The 15,000-nt window shown below is 45.8% G+C and overlaps 1 protein-coding gene across 7 annotated transcripts in view; it reads left to right on the forward strand.

Moving 5' to 3' along the window:
• The window catches only part of foxp1b (forkhead box P1b), a 149,127-nt gene that overhangs the window by 83,726 nt on the left and 50,401 nt on the right, over positions 1-15,000 (forward strand). For all 7 annotated transcript variants that reach the window (XM_068593986.1, XM_068593990.1, XM_068593991.1 and 4 more), the window contains exon 6: positions 10,517-10,675. In XM_068593986.1, coding sequence (XP_068450087.1) covers positions 10,517-10,675 — 159 coding nt within the window. The remainder of the gene's footprint in view (positions 1-10,516; positions 10,676-15,000) is intronic.

The following is a 15,000-nucleotide window of genomic DNA, read 5'->3' on the forward strand; positions in this document are numbered from 1 at the left end:
AGCTGAAGGTGGCTCAGGCAGATTGAGGGCGGCCAATTCCGCCTCTGCACTGCACTTCGCATGTTAATTAAGCTTGAGGTGGTTTGGAAAAGTGCTTACGCCCAAAGGACTTATTTCACGAGTTGTTAGTCCATAAACACTCTGAATTGTGAACTGTGGATGTGTACTTCTGATGGCAGATACAATCTTGGGACTGTATCTTCAGAGGAAACTGTAGATGGATCCGTTGTTGCCTGAAAGCAACAGAGCAACTCAAATGCATGTAATGGGTGTTAATTGTATGGTAGCGTTGCCATCATATCCTAGAAAAGGCATTGGAGTCCCAGCTCCTCCTTTAACTCTTCAACTTTCATAGTTGGTTTGTCACATAACAGGGTTTAGTGCAGTTAACAGGTACGTTTTTTACCTGATGTAATGTAAACTGGCTGCAGCTTTAAGGAGCGTTACATGTTGCATCAAAAAAGAAAATGCATAAAAAAACGCCAGCAGTGCCACTTTCATCCGTCCATCCACAAGGTGCCTAGGAAGTAGCGACAAGATTAATTTAGCAGTGAAACTCACTGACTGAACTAAACAAATTAACGCATAGTTTGTTTCTTCTCCATTGACGACACTGAATTTGAGGGCACAACTTTTTTTTATTGCGCATCATTAAAGCGTTATGTAAAAACAAACAACTAGCTGCCACTTTTAGACGTTCAGGCCTTCACCACAAAATACATGGCATTTAGTAGATAGTTGTGTTAATACATTGAATGCATGTAATGTTAAGCAGTTGTCTTTTCAATGTCATCTTATACATACAGTTCATGGCTGTGGGATACTAGTTTACATCACTGCTGCACACACACCTTCCTACTAGATCAATAACGATTTTTATTTTTTAATCCTCAAATAAAAAAAATCCCTTGAACCCCATGTGTCACGTCACCTGCCTCTGAGACTATAATACATTACGGTCCAGTGTGACGGGTGATGTGTCTGACCCTGCTGAAGATTACTCCTCTTTATGGCCGGAGCAGATCTGATTTTTTTTCTCTCTTCCTCTCTCCTCCTATTCTCTTCCCTTTCGTTATTCCTGGCGGCATAGGATCATATTACCCATCTTGGAATGACTTCAACAGAGACACTGCTATTCCCAGGGAGCCGTCTCTCCCTGCTGCAACTCAATCCATAGCCAATTGGACTGGCCTTGTGATTTATAGAAAATCCTCTCCTTTGCTACACACACACACACACACACACACACACACACACACACACACACACAGGGAATTCTCCCCTGGCAGCTCGTATTGTGTCTAAGGTCACGACAGTTCAAATCAGTGAGCATCATTGGAAAAAAATGCACAGTGAAAAACCACATGAAGCCTTAACCATAAAGGCTGCGGTGCGTTCTTTTTATGCAAGGTGCACAAAGCAAAAAAACATTTTTTTTTTAAAAAATCATCTCTTCCAATTTGTATTTCTCCATAAATCGGGATGTTTTGAGAAGATACTCGCCCGCTCTTTTAGGACCGGATGTCATTTTGAATCCGTCTTCAAGGGCAACAGTCAAAAGGAGCTTTGGGCAGCGTTCCCCGCTTGTTGTGCGCCGTACTGATTAGTGGGATTATTCATCTCCATGAGTTAGTTTTGCATCCGCACACACCGAGTTAATCAACGCGCCCCGTGGCGCTGAGGCCGGAGAGTGGTCAGCCGCCGACGAGGGCCGCAAGATCGAGGGCCCCCGAGCAGCGCGGTGCTCCGTGGCCACGGCTGAACTCACCAATCGCTCGCTGCCCCACCCCTCTTCCTCCGGTGCTATTCTATAGCGGCGCCCCGACCGCATTCATCTATATTCACCACGACTAAATTTGAAGATTTAGGCGAGGGTTTACCGGTCGTCCCGGGTGTATCAATAATGTTGAGTCCTCTCGTCTATGAGACCGGAACGGATCCAGCTTCCCATTCTAAACAATATCATTCACGCACGATAAAATCCGCTCACAGTATTCTAGGTCTCACGCTGGGTTTTTGGAAGCGCCCATTTTCCCAAGCACAACACCCCCCCCACCCCCGCTACAAAGTGATGCAACGCTTCCAACACAGAGGCAATCGGGGATGGGGGTAGGGGGGTAGTGCGTGTTTTCTAACAGTCCGCCTAAGCGCCCGGCACAGTTGGCGCGCCTCTGCTCTCCCGCTCCCACTTTATCAACTTGACGGATATGATCGCTGTATTCAGTAGTGGGCATCCTGAGGCATCATACGCTCAGAACAAAAAAAGCTAAGGTCAGGGAGAGGCGGGCTGCTGAGATCTGCCCGTTGCATCGTTCCCAGATCCTTTTATTTATTCATTTCCCCTCCCTCTCTTCTCATTTTAGCTCATTTTATCCTCCTCTCACTCCCATACTTTACTTTTCTTTTTTTGTTTCTCCCTCTCTCTCTCTCTCTCTCTCTCTCTCTCTCTCTCTCTATCTCTCCATCTGCCTCTAAATGACACCGAAGTGCCGACTGCTCCTCCAACTGATTTGCCTGCGTGTGACCTCCCTCCTTTTAGTAGCGCCATTCGCAGGCAACGCTGAAGCCGAAATGCCGGCTCTTGGCGGGGTAGACAGTGACACGCGGCTGTGCGCTGATAGACTTTCCACTGGAGTGGATTAAATCAGCATCAGGCTAGTGGAGCTGATTACCCCAATATGAAAATGCAGTATCTTAATGGTACATATTTTCATGAGGCAGCCTAGTTGCCTTTCATTTTGCAGCTAATATGTCTATTCTTATGAGTCATTTACTTCTTTAATTACCTTTAGCAGCAGATGCACAATGGTGTATTAATGTGAATGATTTTTACTGCCACTTTATCATACTGAGCCCGGGAAGTTGAAAGGCGTAATTGAGGCGGAAGAGCGACTCATGAGAGGAACAATATTTAGCTGACAGCTCCTCTTGTACTCGGGGAGGGTGTTTATGAGTTTACACCGCACTAAAGCTGTAATAAACACAGTATTCCTTTTAATAATGTCGAGGGGGACGGAAACGCTTTTCACTCAGATCTGCTGGGTTATTTAATCATCCCGGGAAGTTGTTTGGTAGAATCAAACAACATGCTGCGTGCGTGTTTGTGTGTGTGTGTGTGTGTGTGTGTGCTCACTTGCCTGTTGTTGTCTCGTCACCCTGTGTGTTTTACATGTTTTTTTTCTTCTTCTTCTTCTTCTTCTTCTTTGTAAATAAAATAGCTGTTTACGGCAACCTCCTTCGCAGCGTGTGCAACTCCGACGGTCCACGTCATTTGCATGTGCGCGCTCGCATTGTGTCTTGTGTGTTTTGTGTGCAGCCTGTGTGTACTCTTCCTTGGCGCGATTCTCTGATCCGAGCCGCTCTGAATAGAGGCCTGTCTTTAGCCATCTGTTGGTAAGCTGCCGGCTAAGCAAGGCCGAGGGAATCCAAACAAACGGCGAGCACACAGCAAACGGAAGCTGTCAGGCCGGCATAGCTGAGCTGACCTCGCCGAGTTGGAGAGGAGATGAGGGGCGGGGTGGGGTGGGGGGGCGTTCCTTGACTCCTCTGTACCAGGCTCGGAGCGCCCGAACCGCCTGGTCAAGGCACTGTTTACCCTCCCCTCTGCACCTCCTGCAACCTCCTCCTCTCCCCTCTGCTTCCCCCACCATCTTTTTTTTTTTTTTTTACCTCTCTTCTATGTTTCACACTCTCTCTCCATCTGTCCTTGCCCCCACCCACTCCACTCCCTCCATCATCAGTCTCGCTTCACAGCCCCCTCTCTTTTATCTCTGCTCGCAGTTAATAACTTTGCTTTCGACTTGTTTTTCTTCGTAATTTCTTCTTTTTTTTCCTCCATAAAAAACATTTGTCAGGGCACCACATTACCTGTTATGGGCAGATGGGGGAGGGGGTGACATAGGGAGGGCGCACGGGGAGTATATTAAATAAACAAAAACAGGCTTTTTTTATTAGTCAGCTTTGGTCTTATGTAAGTGCACGCCCTGCCTTATTGTTTAAACGCGGATATTTGAAATGTTTAGTGTTGTCATAAATATTAATAGATAAGTTGAAAAGTGCAGCGAAGGAAGGGGAATCTAATGGTTGAGAGTGGGTATAAAACGTTGATTTATTTATGTATTCTACATGAATTAGTTTGGGAATCTAAACACAGACTGGAGAGTGTTGTTGCGAGGGCCCTGTAATGTGCAAGGTTTCAGCATCGGGGGCCTGTTTTCCATGTGGAGTGGCTTTTTGGAAATGGCATTAATTACATACTCACTGGGAAAGCAGACTTTCCCTGCTTTGCATTGCAGATAAACGTCTGTATTACTGAGGCAAAAAAAAGGTGGTGGTGGGGAGGGGGGCAATTAATATAAATAGACATGAACCTCAATGATTAGCCGCTTACATGCTAAAAAAACTATATGCATTTCAATTAAAATGACAAGTATTCCATTACTCTATGTTCGCACAGTCAGAACCCGTCGAATACGGTATCTGCTAGCCGTCATGTTGGGAATACAGAACCGTTTCCATCCCCACTGGCGACAATAGCCGGTGTCATTTCCGAAATGATCGGCTCGTTCTTGTAACCTTAGCTCAACATGTTAGCGACCTTATGTTCAGGAGCTGGTGGGAGAAGAGCCGGGCTCCGGGGTTCGGGTTCACCACCGAGGAGCGGAGGGAGGAAGCGGGGGGGGGATTGTCTTTGGAAAAGGAAACGGCACGAGTGATAAATGTCAGGTGAGTTGAGACGTGCGATCAGTCACAAAGTCAAGCAGATAACCTTGACATTTAGGGCCGCAGCGGTGCGTCGGAGCGCCCATCCCACCACCACCCCACCCCATGCCGAGGCTGCAGAGCGAAACCGGAGGGCCCCGGTGTCTTCAGAGCCGGACTACATTAAGAGCTAACCTATTAGTCGTGTTGATGCTTTGCTGTCTCTGAGCCACGCTCTCATGACTAACAATGCCTGGCAAAAAAAAAAAAAAAGTGCCCGCTGAGTAAATACGCTGAATCACACACACACAGACGCACGTCTCGTTCCATCTCCCTTTCTCCAAGTGGCCGCGGGGATCCAGTTACACCTGCCTGCACATCTTCCAGCAATTAGGAGCAATCTCCCCGAAACCATTTCACGTTCAAGGTCTTCCCCCAGCTGTGTGGCGAGAGGAGCCGGACGTTTATAGAACGAAAGCGGTTCTCTCCGTTGACAGGCCCGAACAAACACCGGCGGGCCCCGTTTCGGAGCCGGTCCATTCCTCCTCCCCTCATTCAGCTCGCAGCGTCTCCGTTTCCGTTTTCTATTCGCCTGCCATTCAGAGAAATGCGCTGCGTGCCGTGTCACGCTCCTTCTCGGATCCCCTTTTGCGTCATGCGGCGGTTCGACTTGGCAGCGCGGGTCAGTGAAGTCGCATAAGATGAGCTTAAAGGGAGACACATCTGCAATATGTCTGTTTTACCTCATAGTGGGGGAGGAGGTGCAGTGGCGGGATTTCGGCAGAGAGCGGACTTGACTGTGTGGCAATGCTCTGAGCTGGGATTTGTCAGACACCCAGAGCTGGCTTTAGCAGCAGGAAACCCCAAAGCCTGTAAATAATCCACATGTGCAGACTGCACATAAAGACATCCAGTACTTAGCAGTTCCCTTATCGCAGCGTGATAGCCCAGGGACACAAGAGAGACGCTGCTGCCTCTATTCGCTAATATGGTGTCAAAGTAGATGCAGATAAAAAAGAAAAGAAGAAAAAAAAAAGCCTGTTGTTTATTGAGGAAGTTGCGTTAACAGGGGGAAGAGGCTGTGAACTTTGGACACATTTGAGATGGGGAATATAAAAGAGGTCCGCCAAATGACAAGGGTACAAAATTTGCACAGCTTTGTTGCTGATAAAAAAATGAAAGAAAAAAAAACCTTTGTCATGTGCTGGTGGGTGTTTTTCTAATCAAAAGCACCTGGAGGGTTCACTCCCTCTATGCTGTGTGTGTGTGTGTCTGTGTGTGTGTGCGTGTGCGCGCACGCAGACCAACAAACAGTGAGTGTGTGGACGTAGGCGTCTGATTCCAGTAACAAGCGTTCCTCCCAAACAAAAAGTTAGTTTCCCATTATAATTGGCAGCTGTAGTCTTGTACTCCGACACACAAGGCGATGCACCAATCCGACAATGCATCAATGCACAGTGTGTCACAAATCCTATGTTTTTAGAGTAAATATACATTGAAAAACAGTATAAAAAGTATGCAGTGTAACATAGTACAGTTTAGTTCTCAAGCAGTTGGCCCGAATGTTTATTAACTGACGAGTCCACTTTATTTGGACTCTCATGTCACGTAGACAACATGATGCTACCTTTTCTCCGTGTTTCAGATAGAGTTTCCAGCTCATTCTCATTTGTCAGCAGCTCTTACACTCACTCGTCTATCGAGCCAGTACCTTCTGAATGGAAGATCAAAAGAAGATCCTTTCCAGAGGAGGAGGAGGCAGGTTTCCCTTTTTTTGCCTGTAAAAGGGTTTTTACTATCTTTACTTGGGGGAGTTTGTCCTGATCCGATGTGAGGTCCTGGGACAGGGATGTCATGTGTACAGATTGTAAAGCCCTTCGAGGCTAATCTTGTATTTGTGATTTTGGTCTATTCAAAATAAACTGAATTGAATTGGGAGGAGGAAGAAGAAGAGGAGCAGGAGGAGGAGGAGGAGGAGGAGGAGTGGGGCAGCTCTGAAATAGAGGAGTGGGTGCTGAGTAAACATCGCAGTGACAGTTCACAATGGGTTATTTTAGCCCAGCATTAGGCCTCTCAAAAGCATGCCAGCTCCAGTGAACTTTAAAAAACAAAATGAAATACAAATACAAACACGACTGCAACATTCCTAACCGTTGAGCCGACCTCACAACGCAGGTTCTCAGCCCGCTCGCCGCTTTTGTCTCCTTGTTTTCTGCACCAACACATCTCACTCATCTTATGGCTTTCAAAACAAACAAAAAGTCTCATTGTAAAGTTATTAAGAGAGCATATCCAGGCATGTGCTGTCTGGCAGCGGTGTAATTTCAGTTAATTTGCCTTTGTCAAAAAGATCGTTGACTATATTTTTCCAGTGCATAATTATTGCCCTTACTTTAAAGGGAAGAATAATTTTAATGACGCTGTTGACATGAACGGTCAGAGGCATGTTTTGTTGCTGCGAAACACCATCATTGTTTAAATTGTTGTGTTCCTCCTGTTATGAAGGAGTTGGTGTGGCTTCACCAGAGTCCCACAGTTAACACCAGACAAACTAACCCATCCAGGCAGCATAGGACCAGCAACTTCTGTGGTCTGCCTGGTAAAAGGAGTCTTGTGACCTTGAAGAGAGCGTAGATGGCTAACGCAACAAGGTAAAGCGGTTAAAATGTTCAAAACATAATGTCCACGGAAACGTCTAAAATACTTTGGGCTGCCCCCGTCCATACCAGGACATTGCTTTGCATTTCTTCACACTGGGGCCTTCAGTCTACTGTAGAAAAACACTGTCTATGGAAAAGGACCTCAGACCCCACTTTAAAAAAAACAAACCCAAAAATCTACTCGCGTTAACTTTCTGTGCTTAAAATGAAGATGACAGTGAGCAGACTTCCCAGAAACGCATCTCTTTATCCATTACTGTCTGAATTTCCTATCATATCCTGTTGACTCAACTCTCTTTGTTCCAACACCCTCGGTTGTAAACCCAGACACACACACATACACACACACACACACACACACACACACACACACACTCTGCATGTGTCATCAGTTACTGCGGAAAAGAAAACAGACAACTTTGTTTACTCTTCAGTGTGCCCGTAATACCACGCCTTGGGCGTTGTGAAGGGTTTTGTAACAGCATTTTTTTTTTTGGTCTCTTGAATTGACTTATGAATTATCAGCGTTTCACGGTCTGAGTCATTCAAGCTCTCTTTCTCAGTTCATGATGCTGTAGTGGCTGACTGTTCTGACGCCACCTCACCCGCGTTATATACATATTTACCGACAGCATGTGGCCGGTATTGTTTTCACTTTGTGATTGTGTGTTTTTGTCAAAATGTAGTCCTAGACACCTGTGACGGGAACTACCACAGAATTGGTTTGAGTGCTTTGCCGGGTGTTGATATGTCTTTGTGGACAGATTTTTACACCGCGATAGCGTCACAACGCGTAAGAAGCGGTCGAGAAAACTTCACAGGTGTGTAGGTGAGATCGAAATGAAGACTGACTTCAAAGATGGGTGTGGCCTGAGCAAGAAGGCCAGAAGTAATGGGGCAGGAGTAGGAGGCATTTTTGTTGGCATCGCACTGGTTCCTTCGACAAATACAAATTTGATGGGATTTTTTCTTTGGATTATGGTTGTAGATGAAAAATATGTGTGGGAAAAGAGAGTTCATGATACATACACATTTTGTTCACTAAATTGAACAATAAATGCTGCAGTCAGGTAAGATAAAGGCGGTTCTCGTGAGGATGTTTTGTCTCTTTAGCAGAAAGAAAGCAGGCTAGAAATAAAAAAAACACAGGAGAAATATTTGCTGATGTATTTTATGTCGTAAAACTAAATGTTAAAATCACTTAAACTAAACCCGAGTATTGACCTAATTAATGTTTCAAAAGCTGATGCAAATGACTTTACTGCTAGATTCAATCAATCACTTATTTGTTTCATTCTGAATTTATTATTGTTTTTACTGAGATAAAACAAGGTCATTATCTTGTTAGAATTAAAAGGATTTATTTAAATGATGAACCAAAAGGCATTTTTAATAAACAAAACATGTTTTAACCATTTCAAAACATTGGCCTGTTTTTGATTGAGGTTTCATAACACAAGAAGAAGCGTCAGAAGTTTTCCGATCCCTTCCCTCGGTCAGCTCTGTTCACGCCGGGTGTTCTTTTCTGATTGTAAGTTGCTAAAAAGCTAAACGTCTGAACTGTAAGATGTAAATATTACGACAGCGTGGGAGTGAATTTCGCTCACACAGTTCTTGGTATCAATTTGTACACTTTCCTTATGAGTGTACTCGCTTGCCTGAGAGGAGGGGGGGTTTCCCCCCTCCACGAATTTCAAAGCAGAACACAATTAGGCATGCAGAATGAGATATGCTGCTCTGGCATCATTCATCTTCACGTGAGACGGAGAGAGAGAGGGACAACTTACGCACTTTAAAGTTGAGCGCGGTGAAATGCCAGGAGTGTGGCCTCTTTGTAGCCAGTGGTCATATTTATGCCTCATGATGTCATCATACAGCCGTGCGTTTGGGAGGGTCAACACACACACACACACACACACACAGACAGACAAAGAGATCATCATACAGCTGCTCGCTCCCACCACTGACTGTCTGCTGCCTTCCCGTCTTAAAGTATCGTCCGACTTTACCGGCACTAAGACCAAGTTATCTCTGTCTTTTCATCTGTCCACTGAGCTTTCTATTCGCCCTTTTCCCTGCAGATATCTTACTTTCACACAATCGTTCTCAGGTTTCACTCCCTCGTTCACACGTCGCTCTAACTTTTTATTTCTCTCTCTCTCTCTCTCTCTCTCTCTCTCTCGCGCGCGCTATCTGTTCGTGAAACATTCCTCCGTTTACTTTCTCTAATTCCTGAACCCCTCAAATAATTGACCGGGGAAACCCACCAGATCGTCCGTCTGCGAGATGAGCTCGGATGTGCCCCGGCTGTTTGTTTAATTTGTGGGGAGCGATCGTCTGAGGAACATGGAAAGAATGAGGCCAGTTATTTACCCAGATGGTTTACTGGTGGAGGTGTGAGGCCGGCCAGCTCACTGTGGGAACACGCCGCTTGCTTTTCTTGGTATCACTGACCGTTTTTCAAGACTGCTGTGTTTTTTTCCCCCTCCAGCTTTCTCTCTCTCTCTCACTCTCTCTCTCTCTCTCTCTCTCTCTCTCCCTCTCTCTCGCTTTGTTTGTTCTGGATGGCATGTTTGATTATTTATCGCAAGGGAAAAGGGAGTAGCTGGAGCAATAAACATGTGACTGCACTGTATTTTGTTTTCCACTGAGAAGGCCGTGTCCTTTAACAGATATTCGGAGCGGCCATAACAGCCTTTTATTTGGGGAGTTTGACTGAGCTAAAGGAGGATCAAAAGACGCTGATAGTGTCTCTGACCGGTTGTGTTTGCTGTAAGTGCAACTTATCAACAGATAAATGTTTCTTCTGGCTGGCTTTTTGTGTGTGTGTGTCTTCTTATTTCTGGCTGTGCATTTGTTTTGACATCTGATCATTGTTCCCAATGTGCGTTCGTGGTGCGATCATTTATGCCAGCTTTAGATTTATGACTGTGAATGCTGGAGTAGGAAAAGATGCTCTGTAATGTTTGTGTGTTATCAGGAGGCCAAGGGGATATTGTTGTAAGTCGATACATCTGCTCCAATGATAAGCATCAAAGTGTCCTCAAGGGACTTTTAGCATATCTACTGGTGTTTCTATTGGACTGTTTGAAAACTAATATATTAATATTATTTTAATAATAATAATATTCTCTTTATGCATCTCTCTTTATCAGGCTCTCCAAGTGGCACGACAGATACTCCTCCAGCAGCAGCAGCAGCAGCAGCAGCAGCAGCAGCAGCAGCAGCAGCAGCAGCAGCAGCAGCAGCAGCAGTCTCAACAAAACACTGGCCGCAAGTCCCCCAAAGCCATCGACAAGCAGCAAAGCCTCCAGGTACCGCAAACGCATCCACGTCACCCTCAGACAATCTCTTATTTATTCACGACGGCTTACTTATTTGACTTTGTGGGTGATAAAATATAAAAAAATGTATTAAAAAAAAAAGAGATGGCGGGGGGGAAAGAAAAAAAAAAGTAAGAAAAGAGCGGAACTTGTGCAACTCGCTCTAGAACACGGTGTGCGAGGAAAAGCACGTCGCGGGCTGAGTTCACAAAACAGGAAATTAGAATTGGCAGTGCAACATTTGCAGTCGTGTGATTTAGCACATACACAATATCAACCATGTGTCATCTAAATCTTGACGGAGGACGCTAGAAGCAGTGGCATGTCGGTATACAAACATATATAGGCCAGACACAACCTCCGTGTGGCCAGTTGAGCTCATCCAGAGTCATTCCAGTGCAGTGACGCGCATCAGCATGTTTTGTGGCTGGTCCTGACTTCCGTTCATGGAAAAGGCCTTTTTATTTTTTCTCTCGCTGACTGCACTTGGTTTAAGAGGTGAAAGCAGGAGAAAGTGTCAGAAAACAAAACGGGAAAGAGAGAGCTTTGCTCCTCCCATCAAGATGGGAATCTGGTCAAGCAGAGGAAACGCCATGCTTTCCCTGTTTGCCTTTCACTGCTCTGCACACACACACACTCAGCTGTGTGTGTGTGTGTGTGTGTGTTTAGGTGTGGGGTGGGCAATCCAGGTGGAGGGCTCAGAATGGAGAAAGGCGAGCAAGGGAAGGGGTGGGGAAAGGTGGAAAGGCGACCAGACGATTATTTGGAATGCCTTTGTGATGCAAAGAAATAAGAAAACAACAATTTTTGTTGTTGTACTTTTCATCTCGCTCTGCTCGTAACATGAATGCTGCTTCCGATGCAATATTTACGGTAATTTGGGATCAGCTTCCTCGGATATGTACATCTTCGTGTTTGAACAAGCAGCAGTTGTTTGTGTCAGTGTGAAATCGCAAACGACTTCAGGGCATATTTGGTAATTAATACGGAGGCCCTGCTCTGTGTGTGTGTGTGTGTGTGTGTGTGTGTGTGTGTGTGTGTGTGTGTGTGTGTGTGTGTGTGTGTATATATATATATATATATATATATATATATATATATATATATATATATATATATATATATATATATAATATTTAATACCCTTACTATCTTACTATCCCATTGGGGGCCCTTTTTAATGAGCTATTGTAGCAGCTAGGTCTAATGTCAGGTTGCGCAAAAAGCCTCTTTGTTGTGCAGATGTCTTCGGGAATCGCTCCAGAGGATGAAGTATGACTGTGATGACCTTTCAGTTGTGTGCATATTTGTCCGGATTCAAATAAGTTGAAAGGATCAGACTAAACTGTTTCCCCGGCCTGCCAGGGAATTGTGCTGCAGAGGTCAACAGAGGGGACCACAGCGGCAGATTCCAGCGTACAGCCAGTTGTTGGTACATAGCGGAGTACTAGACCATCTCCTGCAGACAAAGACAAAATTAAAATTCTAATTTATTAATGTATACAGAGAGCTTGGCCAAGCTGTCACTCAGCTATTGAAAAGAGAGCCGGGGCCTTTCCCCCGCTTCCCCTCCCCTGCCCGGCTCTGTGAAGAGAGCACAGAGCTCGCTGTAGTATCTAACCGACGCCGTAAATTGGCTGCTCTCTAATGTCGTATGTTACGTTCTGCTGGGTTGAAGCTGCCATTATGAAACAACAAGCCACAGGTCCGTACAAGTGTTTGTTTATCTCAGAATTACATATTGTGCTAATTAAACACATGGCGAACGCACACACACACACACACACACACACACACACACACACACACACACACACACACAGTTCACAACCAGGAGTTCATGCATAAACATCAGCGTGAGGGGGATGTATTGCATTTGTTTTTGTTGTTTTTTTCTTTCTTTTTTTCCTACCCTTTTGTCTGCAAGCTTTCACTTATTTTCTTTCTTTTCTCACACCATATCTCTCTCTCTCTCTCTTTCTCTCTCTCTCTCTTTCTCTCACACACACAAACACATTTTTCTGAAACTCCAGAGGGTGAGAGTCTCATCTCACTTCCTCTTTTAAGAACAAAACCCCCGGTGCCTGGAGGGAGCTCCCTTCACACCGAACGCTCACCATCTCCGCGGTCACGAAGCCCGGATAATGATTCACCGCTGAGCCGGACCGGGTCATCAAACGACATTGGTCTGACAATTACGAGGCTGTGTAGTAAACTGACACCCCGTAAAAGCACCTGATCTGGGGACGCGGGCTCCATTCATCTCAGAGGTCTTCCCATTAGGCACGAGGAGACGCGCTGAGAGACTTTCACTCATTTGGAGATGTGACTCACGTTTCAATTCATTCTTATTCAAGTCAAAAAATAATGAAGCACGGTATGTACAGAACATCTTAAAAAAAAAGACCTGCGGAGAGTAGTAAAGGGAGAGGGGGAGGGGGAGAGGGGGATGTGAGTCAAACAAGCCTCAGGATCCTTGATCAGCATTAAATGGCTCTTTGGTTTTTATATCTCCAACAGGGGTCTCCCCCCCCCACCCCGACACACACATACACATCCCGCCCACCCCTGCCTCTTGATGAAGATGCCTCCGCTGTACACGCAGCAGCCTTGAGGCGCTTTAATCAGGCCTTAGTATACAAACAGCTGCCGCACGAGGCTGGAAAACAGCTAAACATACTTGACTGGTCAAAAAGCCAGTAATTTACATTGACGGAGTGGCACGTGTGATTAAACGGATCCATGCCGCTTTTACCTTTTTCCGCGCCTGACACCTACAGTGGCGCGGGGCGACGAGAGACCGGGCGACTCCCACCCCGCTAATTACCATTATCAGTGAAATGGTAGGGTTTGACTCATTAGTTCCATGTGCATTTAATTAGAGGCAGGCTGAAATTGGATTTAACTTATTACTTTTTCATGGATCACTTTCTTGTCATCACTTCAAATTGGATTGCAGCCCCAGGTAACTAATTATGCCAGCCGCAGGATCAGGAGTGGAGAAATAGGTAATTAGGAACAACACTGTCGGACCCTCGCTGATAGTCCACCGGCGCCGACGGTGGGAGGGGGAGTGAGGGATTGGAGCTCGTTCTGTCGTGTCGCTTGGTTAACTACAAAACCTCGTCGCGGGAGCTCCCAGGTGGGCATCGAACCTCCTACAGGGATTATGTGGCGTTCAGCTGGGCTGGAAATGTTGTGTCAACATGGCGTCTTTGCTATCAGCATAATGCCGAGATTATGCTTGTTTTCCCATCCAGGATTGTGTCTCGAGATTGGCCTTCAGTATTCGCGCCACTGGTACGGCGCGAGGTATGGCCAGCAGCTAGTGGTGTAGACGGCGCTTGAATGACATTGACTGGTGGCCGTCTGTAGTGCGTCTGCTGCCGATTGTAGTGGGAAAAGGCGATGGCCAGATTCAGACCAGATTGTCTGCCTATATATATATAGAGAGAGAGAGAGAAGGTTGTGGGAAAATGATAACGTCACTTCACTTGCCATTGAGAGCTTTGAAATTCCGTCTTGAAGTGAAAGTTGTAACGCATTGGAAACTGAAAGAGCATCTTTATCCGTGAGGGTTTTTCTTTCTTCTTCTTTTTATGTTCATTGTAATTGTGTGTTGGCCTTTTTGTTTTTAAATGAGAAACACCATTCACTCTTCTCTGATAAATGCTGCATTGAACATTTTCATGATGTCAAAGGTGCATCACATGTTATTCTTCAGACACAGAGAAGCTGCTGATAATGTTTCAAAAACCAAGCCAGCAGACAATCCTCTTATCTGTGCTATTACCAGTTGAAGCCACAATCCTCACTTCTTTCTTTTATTTTTTTCTTTTATCTCTCTCTCTCTCTCTCTCTCTCTCCGTCTGTGTGTGTGTGTGTGTGTGTGTGTGCGTGCATGTGTGTGTTTTCACACCATAGTGTACAGCCTCACAGAGGGCATCTCCAGGTCAAAAGATAATGTCTTTTCAGTTTACAGGATGAAAGACTTTTAAGTTGCGGAGCGCCCCGCCCCCTCCCACCCCCCTCCTCCCCACGTTTGCTCTTCACAGCCTTCGTTTACGGTCGGTGAGGGTGGGGGGGCGTGATGTGACACAATCCAGGGGCCGAGCCTCCAGTCTGACAGGACAGGGAGAAGCCGCCGGCTCTCTTTCTCTCCCTCTCCTATGTTTTTTTTTTGCAGCAGGCCATTGGCATTGTCCTGACACGTGTATACCACAGCGCTCCAATCTGTAAGTCATTAGAGCACTAGGCCGGATCCCATCCGCTGGAGCTCGGCCAGTGCTGCGGGGCAATCGGAGGCGGCTGGCTCC

Source organism: Clinocottus analis, unplaced genomic scaffold, assembly GCF_023055335.1.
Source record: "Clinocottus analis isolate CAN_PGR_092001 unplaced genomic scaffold, fCliAna1.0.p SCAF_3, whole genome shotgun sequence".
Lineage (NCBI taxonomy): Eukaryota > Metazoa > Chordata > Actinopteri > Perciformes > Cottidae > Clinocottus > Clinocottus analis.